Genomic DNA, 12,181 nt, shown 5'->3' with positions numbered 1-12,181 from the left:
TTCCACTGAGCCACGCTGGTCTAAGCGCTTGGGAGAGTACAGTCGAATGGGCTTGGTAGGTACGTTCTCCCCTTCTAGCTTGTTGTGGCCAGGGAATGTCTGTTGTTGTATTGTGCTCTCCCAAGCGCTTAGTACAGTGCCCTGCACACAGTAAGCGCTCATTAAATACGATTGAATGAATACAACAGACTGCCCAGTGTTGACAGATCGGTGCAAATTCTTCCTCCTCCGGGGAGACGAAACCAGATTCCCAATATTTTAGGGAAGTAGGTTTGTTTTAACGGGGTTGAAAGGCACACCGTCTTGGAGCGGGTCCCGGCTGCGCCTTGAGGATTGGGAAGCCTGCCGCCGTTGATCTCCGACCTCTTCTCTCCCCAAGTGCCGAGCTTGCGCTCAGACAGTGAAAGCGACTATTCCGCGTCGGACTCAGAGGACGAGGAGCCGGCGGCGGCCCAGGAGGAGGAGGAGGAGATGGTGGAAATTCTGTCGGACCCGAAGCCTGCCACGAAGGACAGGCTGCCTTCGGCAGAGGCTCGCAAAAAAACGCCGGCGAAGAAAATGAAGACGGACCCGACGGTGAGTGGGGAGGACTTATCCTGCCGTATAAAAATTGGAAGGGTTCAGCGGCAATTCAGAACCATCGCATAGTCCTACCCGATTTATTCGTGTCTACCCCAGTACTCTGCTGGCACAGAGTAAGTGCTTAATAAGTACCGTAATTATTATTATTACTGTAGACAGATATTACCATCCTTTACGCTCTGATGGTTTCCCCCACCCCCTCACGTAGAGACCCTCTTCTATATTCTGGTAGTTTTGCACTTGGATGTACGGACTGGAAGGAAATTTTATTTTTTTATTTTGTTTGTATTTATTTATTTATTTTTATTTTACTTGTACATATCTATTCTATTTAGAGAAGCATGGCTCAGTAGAAGGAGCCCGGGCTTTGGAGTCAGAGGTCATGGGTTCAAATCCCAGCTCCGCCACTCAGCTGTGTGACTTTGGGCAAGCCACTCGACTTCTCTGTGCCTCAGTTACCTCATCTGGAAAATGGGGATTAAGACTGTGAGCCCCACATGGGACAACCTGATCACCTTGTATCCTCCCCAGCGCTTAGAACAGTGCTTTGCACATAGTAAGCGCTTAACAAATGCCATCATTATTATTATTATTATTTATTTTATTTTGTTAGTATGTTTGGTTTTGTTCTCTGTCTCCCCCTTTTAGACTGTGAGCCCACTGTTGGGTAGGGACTGTCTCTAGGTGTTGCCAAATTGTACTTCCCAAGCGCTTAGTACAGTGCTCTGCACCCAGTAAGCGCTCAATAAATACGATTGATGATGATGATGATGATGATGATGAAATTTGGAGGTGGTTGTCTAGGAGTCTGGCGTAGTGGGAAGAGCCCCGGCCTGGGAATCAGAAGGACCTGAGTTCTAATCCCTGCTCCACCACTTGTCTGCTGTGTGACCTTGGGCAAGCTGCTTCACTTCTCTGGGCCTCAGATACCTCATCTGTCAAATGGGGATGAAGACGGTGAGCCCCACGGAGGACAGGGACTTTGTCCAGACCGATTATCTTGTATCTACCCCAGCGCTTAGTGCAGTGCCTGGCGCATAGTAAATGCTTAACAAATACTACGGCTGTTTGGGTTTGGGGTCTTTTTGAGTGCTTCACCAGGAGTTTTAGACTGTGAGCCCACTGGTAGGGACCGTCTCTCTATGTTGCCAACTTGTACTTCCCAAGCGCTTAGTACAGTGCTCTGCACACAGTAAGTGCTCAATCAATACGATTGATTGATTGAGTTCAGTGACGCTCGCCTCCCCGTTTTTATTTTTCGTTTGGGGCCCAGTTTCCTCGTTCGCCCACTGGAGGAAAGCCGTTAGCCTTCCTTTGGAAACGATTGGGTTGCTTAAATAAATAAACAAACCAGTGGGTTCACTTGCTGTAAATACTGTCAAATGGGGATGAAGACTGTGAGTCCCCCGTGGGACAACCTGATCACCTTGTAACCTCCCCAGCGCTTAGAACAGTGCTTTGCACATAGTAAGCGCTTAATAAATGCCATCATTATTATTATTAGTAGTAGTAGTAGTATTATAAGTGCTATGGGGCTGAGGGAGGGGTGAATAAAGGGTACAAATCCTAGTGTAAAGGAGATGCAGAAGGGAGCAGGAGAAGAGGAAATGAGGGGGAAAAGAAGTAATGTATCACCGTGCTCATCACAAACTCCTCCCATGTAATTGTAATAATAATAATAATGATGGCATTTGTTAAGCGCTTACTATGTGCAAAGCACTGTTCTAATCACTGACAATCAATCAATCGTATTTATTGAGCGCTTACTTTGTGCAGAGCACTGTACTAAGCGCTTGGGAAGTACAAGTTGGCAACATATAGAGACAGTCCCTACCCAACAGTGGGCTCACAGTCTAAAAGGGGGAGACAGAGAACAAAACCAAACATACTAACAAAATAAAATAAATAGGATAGATATGTACAAGTAAAATAATAAGACAATAAGATTGAGAGGAATAATAATAATAATGTTGGTATTTGTTAAGCGCTTATGTGCAAAACACTGTTCTAAGCGCTTGGGTAGATACAAGGTAATCAGGTTGTCCCACGTGGGGCTCCCAGTCTTCATCCCCATTTGACAGATGAGGGAACTGAGGCCCAGAGAAGTGAAGTTTCTTACCCAAAGTCACACAGCTGACAAGTGGCTGAGCTGGGATTTGAACCCACGACCTCTGACTCCAAAGCCCGGGCTCTTCCCACTGAGCCACGCTGCTTCTCTGGGCCTGGAAGTCAGTAGGACCTAGATTCTAATCCCAGCATTGCCACATAACAATAACAATAATAATAAGCACTGTTCTAAGCCCTGGAGTAGATACAAGTTAATCAGTTGGACACAGCCCCTATCCCATATTAGGGTCACATTCTTCATCCCATTTTTTACAGATGAAGTAACTGAGGCACAGCGAATAATAACAAATAATAACGGCATTTGTTAAGCGCTTACTATGTGCCAAGCACTGTTCTGAGCCCTGGGGGGGGATACAAGGTCATCACGTTGTCCCACGTGGGACTCATTCATTCATTCATTCATTCATTCAATCGTATTTATTGAGTGCTTACTGTGTGCAGAGCACTGTACTAAACGCTTGGGAAGTACAAGTTGGCAACATAGAGAGATGGTCCCTACCCAACAGTGGGCTCACAGTCTAGAAGGGGGAGACAGAGAACAAAACCAAACATACTAACAAAATATAATAAATAGAATAGATATGTACAAGTAAAATAAATAGAGTAATGAATATGTACAAACGCTTACTGTGTGCAGAGCACTGGACTAAGCGCTTGGGAAGTCCAAGTTGGCAACATAAAGAGACGGTCCCTGCCCAACAGCGGGCTCACAGTCTAGAAGGGGGAGATAGACAACAAAACAAAACATATTAACAAAATAAAATAATTAGAATAAATAGAATAAATAGAACTTGCACATAGTAAGTGCTTAATAAATGCTATTAAAAAATAAAAAAAATGTACAAATAAAATAAGTAACTAAGTAGCCTAAAAATAAATAGAGTAATAGAGTAAATAGAGTAAGTAAATAGAGTAAGTCTTAATCCCCATTTTACAGATGAGGCCCTGAGAAGTGATGTGACTTGCCCAAAGTCACACAGCTGACGAGTGGCGGAGCCGGGATTAGAACCCATGACCTCGGACTCTCAAGCCCGGGCTCTTTCCACTGAGCCACACTGCCCAGGGTCCCACAGTAGACAAGTAGTGGAGCCAGGATTAGAGCCCATGACCTTCTAATTCCCAGGCCCCTGCTCTATCCACTATACCACACTGCTTCTCCTAATTTTGGTATTTGGTAAGCACTTGCTGCGTGCCGGGTACTGTACTAAGCGCTGGGGGGAATACAAGCAAGCCGGGTTGGATTCCCTGTCCCACGTGGGAATCACAGCCTCGATCCCTATTTTACAGATGAGGTAACAGAGGCTCATAGAAGTTAAATGACTTGCCCAGGGTCACACAGCAGACAAGTGGCAGAGCCAGGACTCCTCGTCTGCCTGGTGACCTTGAGCAAATCACTTCACATCTCTGCGCTTCAGTTACTTCATCTGTGATGATGATGATGATGGCATTTGTTAAGCGCTTACTATGTGCAAAGCACTGTTCTAAGCACTGGGGAGGATACAAGGTGGTGAGGTTGTCCCACGTGGGGCTCACAGTCTTAATCCCCATTTTACAGATGAGGGAACTGAGGCTCAGAGAAGTGAAGTGACTTGCCCAAGGTCACACAGCAGACATGTGGCGGAGCTGGGATTCGAACCCATGACCTCTGACTCCGAAGCTCCAAATCTGTAAAATGGGAACTAAGTCTGTGGGCCCCATGTGGGACAGGGACTGTGTCCAACCCGATTAGCTTGTACCCAACTCGGTGCTTAGAACAGTGCCGGGCACACGGGAAGCGCTTAACAAATACCATTTAAAGAAAAAAAGAAAAGAGAGATTTCCCTTCTCTACTATTTTTCCTTCTGGCCTTGTGCTTTTATTTCCAAAGGATGTCTTTTTGGCTGGGCGATCTGAGTCGATCTGAGAAGCAGCGAGGCTCAGTGGAAAGAGCCCGGGCTTTGGAGTCTGTGTGACCTTGGGCAAGTCCCTTAACTTCTCTGAGCCTCAGTTCCCTCATCTGTAAAATGGGGATTAAGACTGTGAGCCCCCCGTGGGGCAACTTAATCACTCTGTATCCTCCCCCAGCGCTTAGAACGGCGCTTGGCACATAGTAAGCGCTTAACAAATGCCATTATTATTATTATTATTTGGAGTCAGAGGTCAGGGGTTCGAATTCCGGCTCCGCCACATGTCTGCTGTGCGACCTTGGGCAAGTCACTTCACTTCTCTGGGCCTCAGTTACCTCACCTGTAAAGTGGGGATGAAGACTGTGAGCCCCCCGGGGGACAACCCGATCACCTTGTAAGCTCTCCAGCGCTTAGAACACTGCACAGCACATAGTAAATGCTTAATAAATGCCATTATTATTATTATTATTATTAATGTGTCCATACATAGCGCTTAATAAATGCCATTATTATTATCGTTATTATTGATGTGTCCATCCTGTCTATTTCAGACTGACCTGGTGGAAGAATATTTTGAAGCACACAGCAGTTCAAAGGTTTTAACGTCAGATAGAACTTTACAGAAATTGCAGAGAGCAAAACTGGACCAGGTAAGTTTCAAGTTCGGTCTTCTCCAACTTGGAAAACCCAAAGGCTGTGATCCCGATTACGTGGGAGGAGTTTGTGATGGGCACGGTGATGCATCACTGCTTTTCCCCCTCTTTTCCGCTTCTCCCGCTCCCTTCTGCGTCTCCTTTGCACTAGGATTTGTACCCTTTATTCACCCCTCCCTCAGCCCCATAAGCACTTATAGTATCATCATCAATCGTATTTATAGAGCGCTTACGGTGTGCAGAGCACTGTACTAAGTGCTTGGGAAGTACAAGTTGGCAACATATAGAGACAGTCCCTATAGTACTACTACTAATAATAATAATGGCATTTATTAAGCGCTTACTATGTGCAAAGCACTGTTCTAAGCTGCTGGGGAGGTTACAAGGTGATCAGGTTGCCCCACGGGGGGCTCACAGTCTTCATCCTGTTTTTACTGAGGTAACTGAGGCCCAGAGAAGTGAAGTGACTTGCTCAAAGTCACACAACTGACAACTGGCGGAGTCGGGATTTGAACCCATGACCTCTGACTCCAAAGCCCGGGCTCTTTCCACTGAGCCACACTGCTTCTCTTGTATACTAGACTAGACTGTAAACTCACCGTGGGCCGGGAATGTCTGCTGTGTTGTTGTGCTGTACTTTCCCAAGTGCTTAATACAGGACTCTGCACACAGTAAGCGCTCAGTAATGCCTGTATATATGTTTATACCTGTATATATGTTTGTATGTGTTTATTACTCTATTTTATTTGTACGTATTTATTCTATTTATTTTATTTTGTTAGTATGTTTGGTTTTGTTCTCTGTCTCCCCCTCCTAGACTGTGAGCCCACTGTTGGGTAGGGACCGTCTCTAGATGTTGCCAACTTGGACTTCCCAAGCGCTTAGTACAGTGCTCTGTACACAGTAAGCGCTCAATAAATACGATTGAATGAATGAAAGGGAGAGTACAATACGACGACTGTGAGCCTGCTCTTCTAGGCTGTGAGCCCACTGTTGGGTAGGGACTGTCTCTATATGTTGCGAACTTGGACTTCCCAAGCACTTAGTACAGTGCTCTGCACACAGTAAGCGCTCAATAAATACGAATGAATGAATGAAAAACAGACACATTCCCTGCCCAAAAGGAGCTTACATGTCTGGCCAGGGGGAGTCAGGCATTAATACAAATAAATAAAATTGCATTGATATGTAGCAGAGAAGCAGCGTGGCTCAGTGGAAAGAGCCCAGGCTTTGGAGTCAGAGGTCATGGGTTCAAATCCTGGCTCCGCCAGTTGTCAGCTGTGTAACTTTGGGCAAATCACCTAACTTCTCTGTGCCTTAGTTCCCTCATCTGTAAAATGGGGATGAAGACTGTGAGCCCCCCGTGGGACAGCCTGATCACCTTGTTACCTCCCTAGCGCTTAGAACAGTGCTTTGTACATAGTAAGCGCTTAATCAATCAATCAATCAATCGTATTTATTGAGCGCTTACTATGTGCAGAGCACTGTACTAAGCGCTTGGGAAGTACAAATTGGCAACAATAAATACCATTATTATTATTATTATTATTACCTAATTAATTATCTCCAACTACTTCTGCGCGTTTCTGCTTTCCTCTGTAAACTGGATGTTTGTTTCTGTCATCACTCCCATATCAATCAATCAGTGGGATTTATTGAGCGCTTGCTGTGTGCAGAGCTCTGTATTAAACACTTGTGGATGTGGATTTTTAATTTTTTTGGTTCTCTGAACTGTTACGAGTTACCAGGCTTTACAAGAAAAGATGATGATTTAGTGGGGAAGAGGGGGAAAATAGCTAAGAATCAATCGATGATACTTATTGAACATTTACTAAGTGCAGAGCACTGTACTAAGCGCTTGGGAAAGGTACAAGACGATAGAGTTGATATCCACAACCCCTTCTCACAAGGAACTTACAGTCTGCCGGGGAGACTGACATTAAATAAATCAGATAGGAGAAATAGTAGGGTATAAGGGCAGGTAAAAAATATCAATACAAGTTTTCCTCTTTTCCCATTGGATTGTAACCCTCTTGTATTTTATATATATATATATATATATATATAAATTATATATATTATATGTATATATTATATGTATATATTATATATATAAATTATATATATATATATTATATATATTATATATATAAATTATATATATTATATATAAATTATGTATATATATATATATATATAAATTAACATCGGTCTTCCCCTGTAGACCGTAAGCTCGTTCATTCATTCATTCATTCAATCGTATTTATTGATGATGATGATGATGGCATTTGTTAAGCGCTTACTATGTGCAAAGCACTGTTCTAAGCGCTGGGGAGGGGAAACAAGGTAATGAGGTTGTCCCACGTGGGGCTCACAGTCTTAATCCCCATTTTACAGGTGAGGTAATTGAGGCTCAGAGAAGTTAAGTGACTTACCCAAGGTCACACAGCAGACATGTGGCGGAGCCGGGATTCGAACCTATGATCTCTGACTCCAAAGCCCGGGCTCTTTCCACTGAGACACACTGCTTCTCCTAAGTGCTCCTTTATTGAGCGCTTACTGTGTGCAGAGCACTGTACTAAGCGCTTGGGAAGTACAAGTTGGCAACATCGAGAGACAGTCCCTACCCAACAGCGGGCTCACAGTCTAGAAGGGGGAGACAGACAACAAAACAACACATATTAACAAAATAAAATAAATAGAATAAATATGTACAAGTAAAATAAATAGAGTAATAAATCCGTACAAACATATATACATCTATACAGGTGCTGTGGGAAGGGGAAGGAGGTAAGGCACTGGGCGATGCGGGGAGGAAGGAGGGGGCTAGGCACTTAATAAATGTTGTTACGGTTCCTTTGCCGTAAAATTTTACTTTGTTTAAAACAATTGCAGTTTGGTAAAATTCCATGTAGCAAACCCTATTTTCCCCACTGACTTCTAATATCCTTATAGTAATATCATCACTGGTATTTATTGCCCACCCACTCTATCCAGAGTACTGTCCTGGATCATCATCATCATCATCAATCATATTTATTGAGCGCTTACTATGTGCAGAGCACTGTACTAAGCGCTTGGGAAGTACAAATTGGCAACATATAGAGACAGTCCCTACCCAACAGTGGGCTCACAGTCTAAAAATCCCACTGTTGGGTAGGGACCGTCTCTATATGTGGCCAACTTGTCCTTCCCAAGCGCTTGGTACAGTGCTCTGCACATGGTAAGCGCTCAATAAATACGATTGAATGAATGAATGAATAGGCCCTGGGGCAGTAGCAGATGAAGACTAGTTGCCCAGCTACTTTGGACCCCCTGTCTAGCACCTGATCCGTTATGTTGTAGTCCCCCCAAGCGCTCAGTACAGTGCTCTGTACCCCGTATCGCTCGAGAAATACAAATGAGTGATGACAACCTGCAGATCTACTGAAACCTTAATAATTTGTGGAAGAAATAATAATAATAATAATAATACTGATGGCATTTATTAAGCGCTTACCATGTGCAAAGCACCGTTCTAAGCGCTGGGGAGGTTACAAGGTGATCAGTTTGTCCCACGCCGGGTTCACAGTCTTCATCCCCATTTTCCAGATGAGGGAACTGAGGCCCAGAGAAGTGAAGTCACTCGCCCAAAGTCACCCAGCTGACAATTGGCAGTCTTTTAGACTGTGAGCCCACTGCTGGGTAGGGACCGTCTCTATATGTTACCAACTTGTACTTCCCAAGCGCTTAGTACAGTGCTGTGCACACAGTAAGCGCTCAATAAATATGATTGATGATGATGAATTGGCAGAGCTGGGGTTTGAACCCGTGACCTCTGACTCCAAAGCCCGGGCTCTATTCCACTGAGCCACGCTGCTTCTCTACGGTGGGCTCTAATGAATTTGTGAAAAAAAAAAAAACAATTGTTTTGAATCCACGTAGGTTCAGATACTCTTAAGAAGCAAAATGGAAGTGTAGTGATAAAAAGCCAGTCGTTCGAGAAACATTTGGGGATTCATCCATTCGTATTTATTTGGAGAAGCAGTGTGCACGCAGTAAGCACTCAATAAATAATAATAATAATGATGGTATTAAGCGCTTACTATGTGCGAAGCACTGTTCTAAGCGCTGGGGAAGATGCAAGGTGATCAGGTTGTCCCACATGGGGCTCATGGTCTTAGTCCCCATTTTACAGATGAGGGAACTGAGGCCCAGAGAAGTTAAGGGACTTGCCTAAAGTCACACAGCTGACGAGTGGCAGAGCTGGGAATTCGAACCCATGACCTCTGACTCCAAAGCCCATGATCTTCCCACTAAGCCGCAGCTGCTTAAATACGATTGATTGATTGATTGATTAGAGCAGTGCTCTGCATGTAGTAAGCACTTAATAAATGCTATCATTATTATTATTATTATTGAGTGCTTACTGTGTGCAAAGCACTGTACTAATGTGGAAGCGACAGAGCAGAAGGGGAGTGGGTATTTTGGGTGGGGAAGGGGGCCGGCATTTTCAAAATAATCCAATCTTTATTTCTCTGGGAGAAGCGGTGGGGGCTTTCACTGTAAATCCCCTCCGTTTTTTCCGGAAATTGTTTCCAGTTGAAATTGTCAGTTTCTTCAGGCCCGTTGGTTCTCTTCCCGTTGAGCCCAGGAGCCTGTTATTAGACCTTTTTCTCCCATTTCCATTTTTTTTTTTTTTTTTTTTAGCAAACTTTGCGTAACCTGCTCGACAAGGTTTCTCCCACCTTCTCTGCCGAACTGAAGCAGCTGAATCAGCAGCACGAGCAACTGTTTCACAAGTGGATGCTGCAGTTACAGTAAGTTTTAGACGGATGTCGAAATCCCTGCACGGCCCGAAAGGTCGGCAAATGCTCCCAACCGTCAACCCTGTGCTCTTGTAATAATAATAATAATAATAATAATAGCATTTATTAAGTGCTTACTATGTGCAAAGCCCTGTTCCCTGTTCTAAGCGCTGGGGAGGTTACAAGGTGATCAGGTTGTCCCTCGTGGGGCTCACAGATCATCATCATCATCATCAATCATATTTATTGAGCGCTTACTATGCGTAGAGCACTGTACTAAGCGCTTGGGAAGTACAAATTGGCAACATCTGGAGACAGTCCCTACCCAACAGTGGGCTCACAGTCTGAAAGGGGGAGACAGAGAACAAAACCAAACATACTAACAAAATCAATAGAATAGATATGTACAAGTAAAATAAATAGAGTAATAAATATGTACAAACATATATACATATATACAGGTGCTGTGGGGAGGGGAAGGAGGTAAAGCAGGGGGGATGGAGAGGGGGGCGGGGGGGAATTTAATCCCCATTTTCCAGATGAGGTAACTGAGGCCCCGAGAAGTGAAGTGACTTGCCCAAAGTCACACAGCTGCCAAGTGGCAGAGCCGGGATTTGAACCCGTGACCTGTGACTCCAAAGCCCGGGCTCTTTCCTACTCTTCTGTCCGTTGTCTTTCTGGCCTGTCCGCCCCCCGCTCCCACCCCACCCCGGCTCTGACGCTGTGCTCCTCCGGAGCGAGCTTCCCGACTGTTCCTCAGCCTCCATTCTCCTGCTTCTCACTCTTCTTCCGTCTTCCATCCTGTATTTATTACTCGCATGTATTTGTTCCCTTGGTTCTGTTATTTATTTCGGAGCCACTTTTCTTAGCTATTATTATTATTCGCTTGTCCCGCCGTCGACCCCCAGCCCACGTCATCCCCCGGGCCTGGAATGCCCCCAATCCCTCTGCCCCTCTGCCAAGCTCGCTCTCTTCCTCCCTTCAAGGCCCTGCTGAGAGCTCACCTCCTCCAGGAGGCCTTCCCACACTGAGCCCCTTCTTTCCTCTCCCCCTCGTCCCCCTCTCCATCCCCCCATCTTACCTCCTTCCCTTCCCCACAGCACCTGTATATATGTATATATGGTTGTACATATTTATTACTCTATTTATTTATTTATTTATTTTACTTGTACATTTCTATCCTACTTCTTTTATTTTGTTGGTATGTTTGGTTCCGTTCTCTGTCTCCCCCTTTTAGACTGTGAGCCCACTGTTGGGTAGGGACTGTCTCTATGTGTTGCCAATTTGTACTTCCCAAGCACTTAGTACAGTGCTCTGCACATAGTAAGCGCTCAATAAATACGATTGATTGATTGATTGATTGATTGATTCCGTCTTTTGGTCCCATTGGAGCGTAAGCTCTTCGAAGGCAGGGATTGTCCTTTGTAAGCATGTTTCTCCTCTGTATGTTTGCCTCAGTTTTCCCTCCTCCCTCTCCCTCCTGCCTCCGCCTCGCATTTGGATTTGTACCCTTTGAAGCACTTGATATTCCGCCCAGCACTTATGTGTTACATTCGAGACGCAGCGTGGCTCAGTGGCAAGAGCCCGGGCTTTGGAGTCAGAGGTCACGGGTTCCAATCCCGGCTCCGCCAACTGTCAGCTGGGTGACTTTGGGTGAGTCACTTCACTTCTCTGCGCCTCAGTGACCTCATCTGCCAAATGGGGATGAAGACTGCGAGCCCCCCGTGGGACAACCTCATCACCTTGTAACCTCCCCAGCGCTTAGAACAGCGCTCTGCGCATAGTAAGCACCTAATAAATGCCATCATTATTATTATTATGTACATTCTCGTAATTTATTTTAATGTCTGTCTCCCTCTCTAATAATAATAATAGTAATTGTGGCATTCATTAACGTGGCTCAGTGGAAAGAGCCCGGGCTTTGGAGTCAGAGGTCACAGGTTCGAATCCCGACTCCGCCAATTGTCAGCTGGGTGACTTTGGGCGAGTCACTTCACTTCTCTGGGCCTCAGTTCCCTCATCTGGACAATGGGGATGAAGACTGTGACCCCCTGTGGGACAACCTGATCGCCTTGTAACCTCCTCAGCGCTTAGAACAGTGCTTTGCTCATAGTAAGCGCTTAATAAATGCCATTATTATTATTAT

At 45.0% G+C, this 12,181-nt stretch overlaps 1 protein-coding gene across 1 annotated transcript in view; it reads left to right on the top strand.

Moving 5' to 3' along the window:
- Positions 1-12,181, top strand: part of ORC2 (origin recognition complex subunit 2) — a 92,489-nt gene that overhangs the window by 42,599 nt on the left and 37,709 nt on the right. Inside the window, exons 8-10 of the mRNA XM_038749202.1 lie at positions 380-576; positions 5,147-5,245; positions 9,938-10,047. Coding sequence (XP_038605130.1) covers positions 380-576; positions 5,147-5,245; positions 9,938-10,047 — 406 coding nt within the window. The remainder of the gene's footprint in view (positions 1-379; positions 577-5,146; positions 5,246-9,937; positions 10,048-12,181) is intronic.

Source organism: Tachyglossus aculeatus, chromosome 7 (genome assembly GCF_015852505.1).
Source record: "Tachyglossus aculeatus isolate mTacAcu1 chromosome 7, mTacAcu1.pri, whole genome shotgun sequence".
NCBI lineage: Eukaryota > Metazoa > Chordata > Mammalia > Monotremata > Tachyglossidae > Tachyglossus > Tachyglossus aculeatus.
The sequence above is the reverse complement of the archived record's forward strand: the minus strand, read 5'-3'. Positions and strand labels throughout refer to the sequence as shown.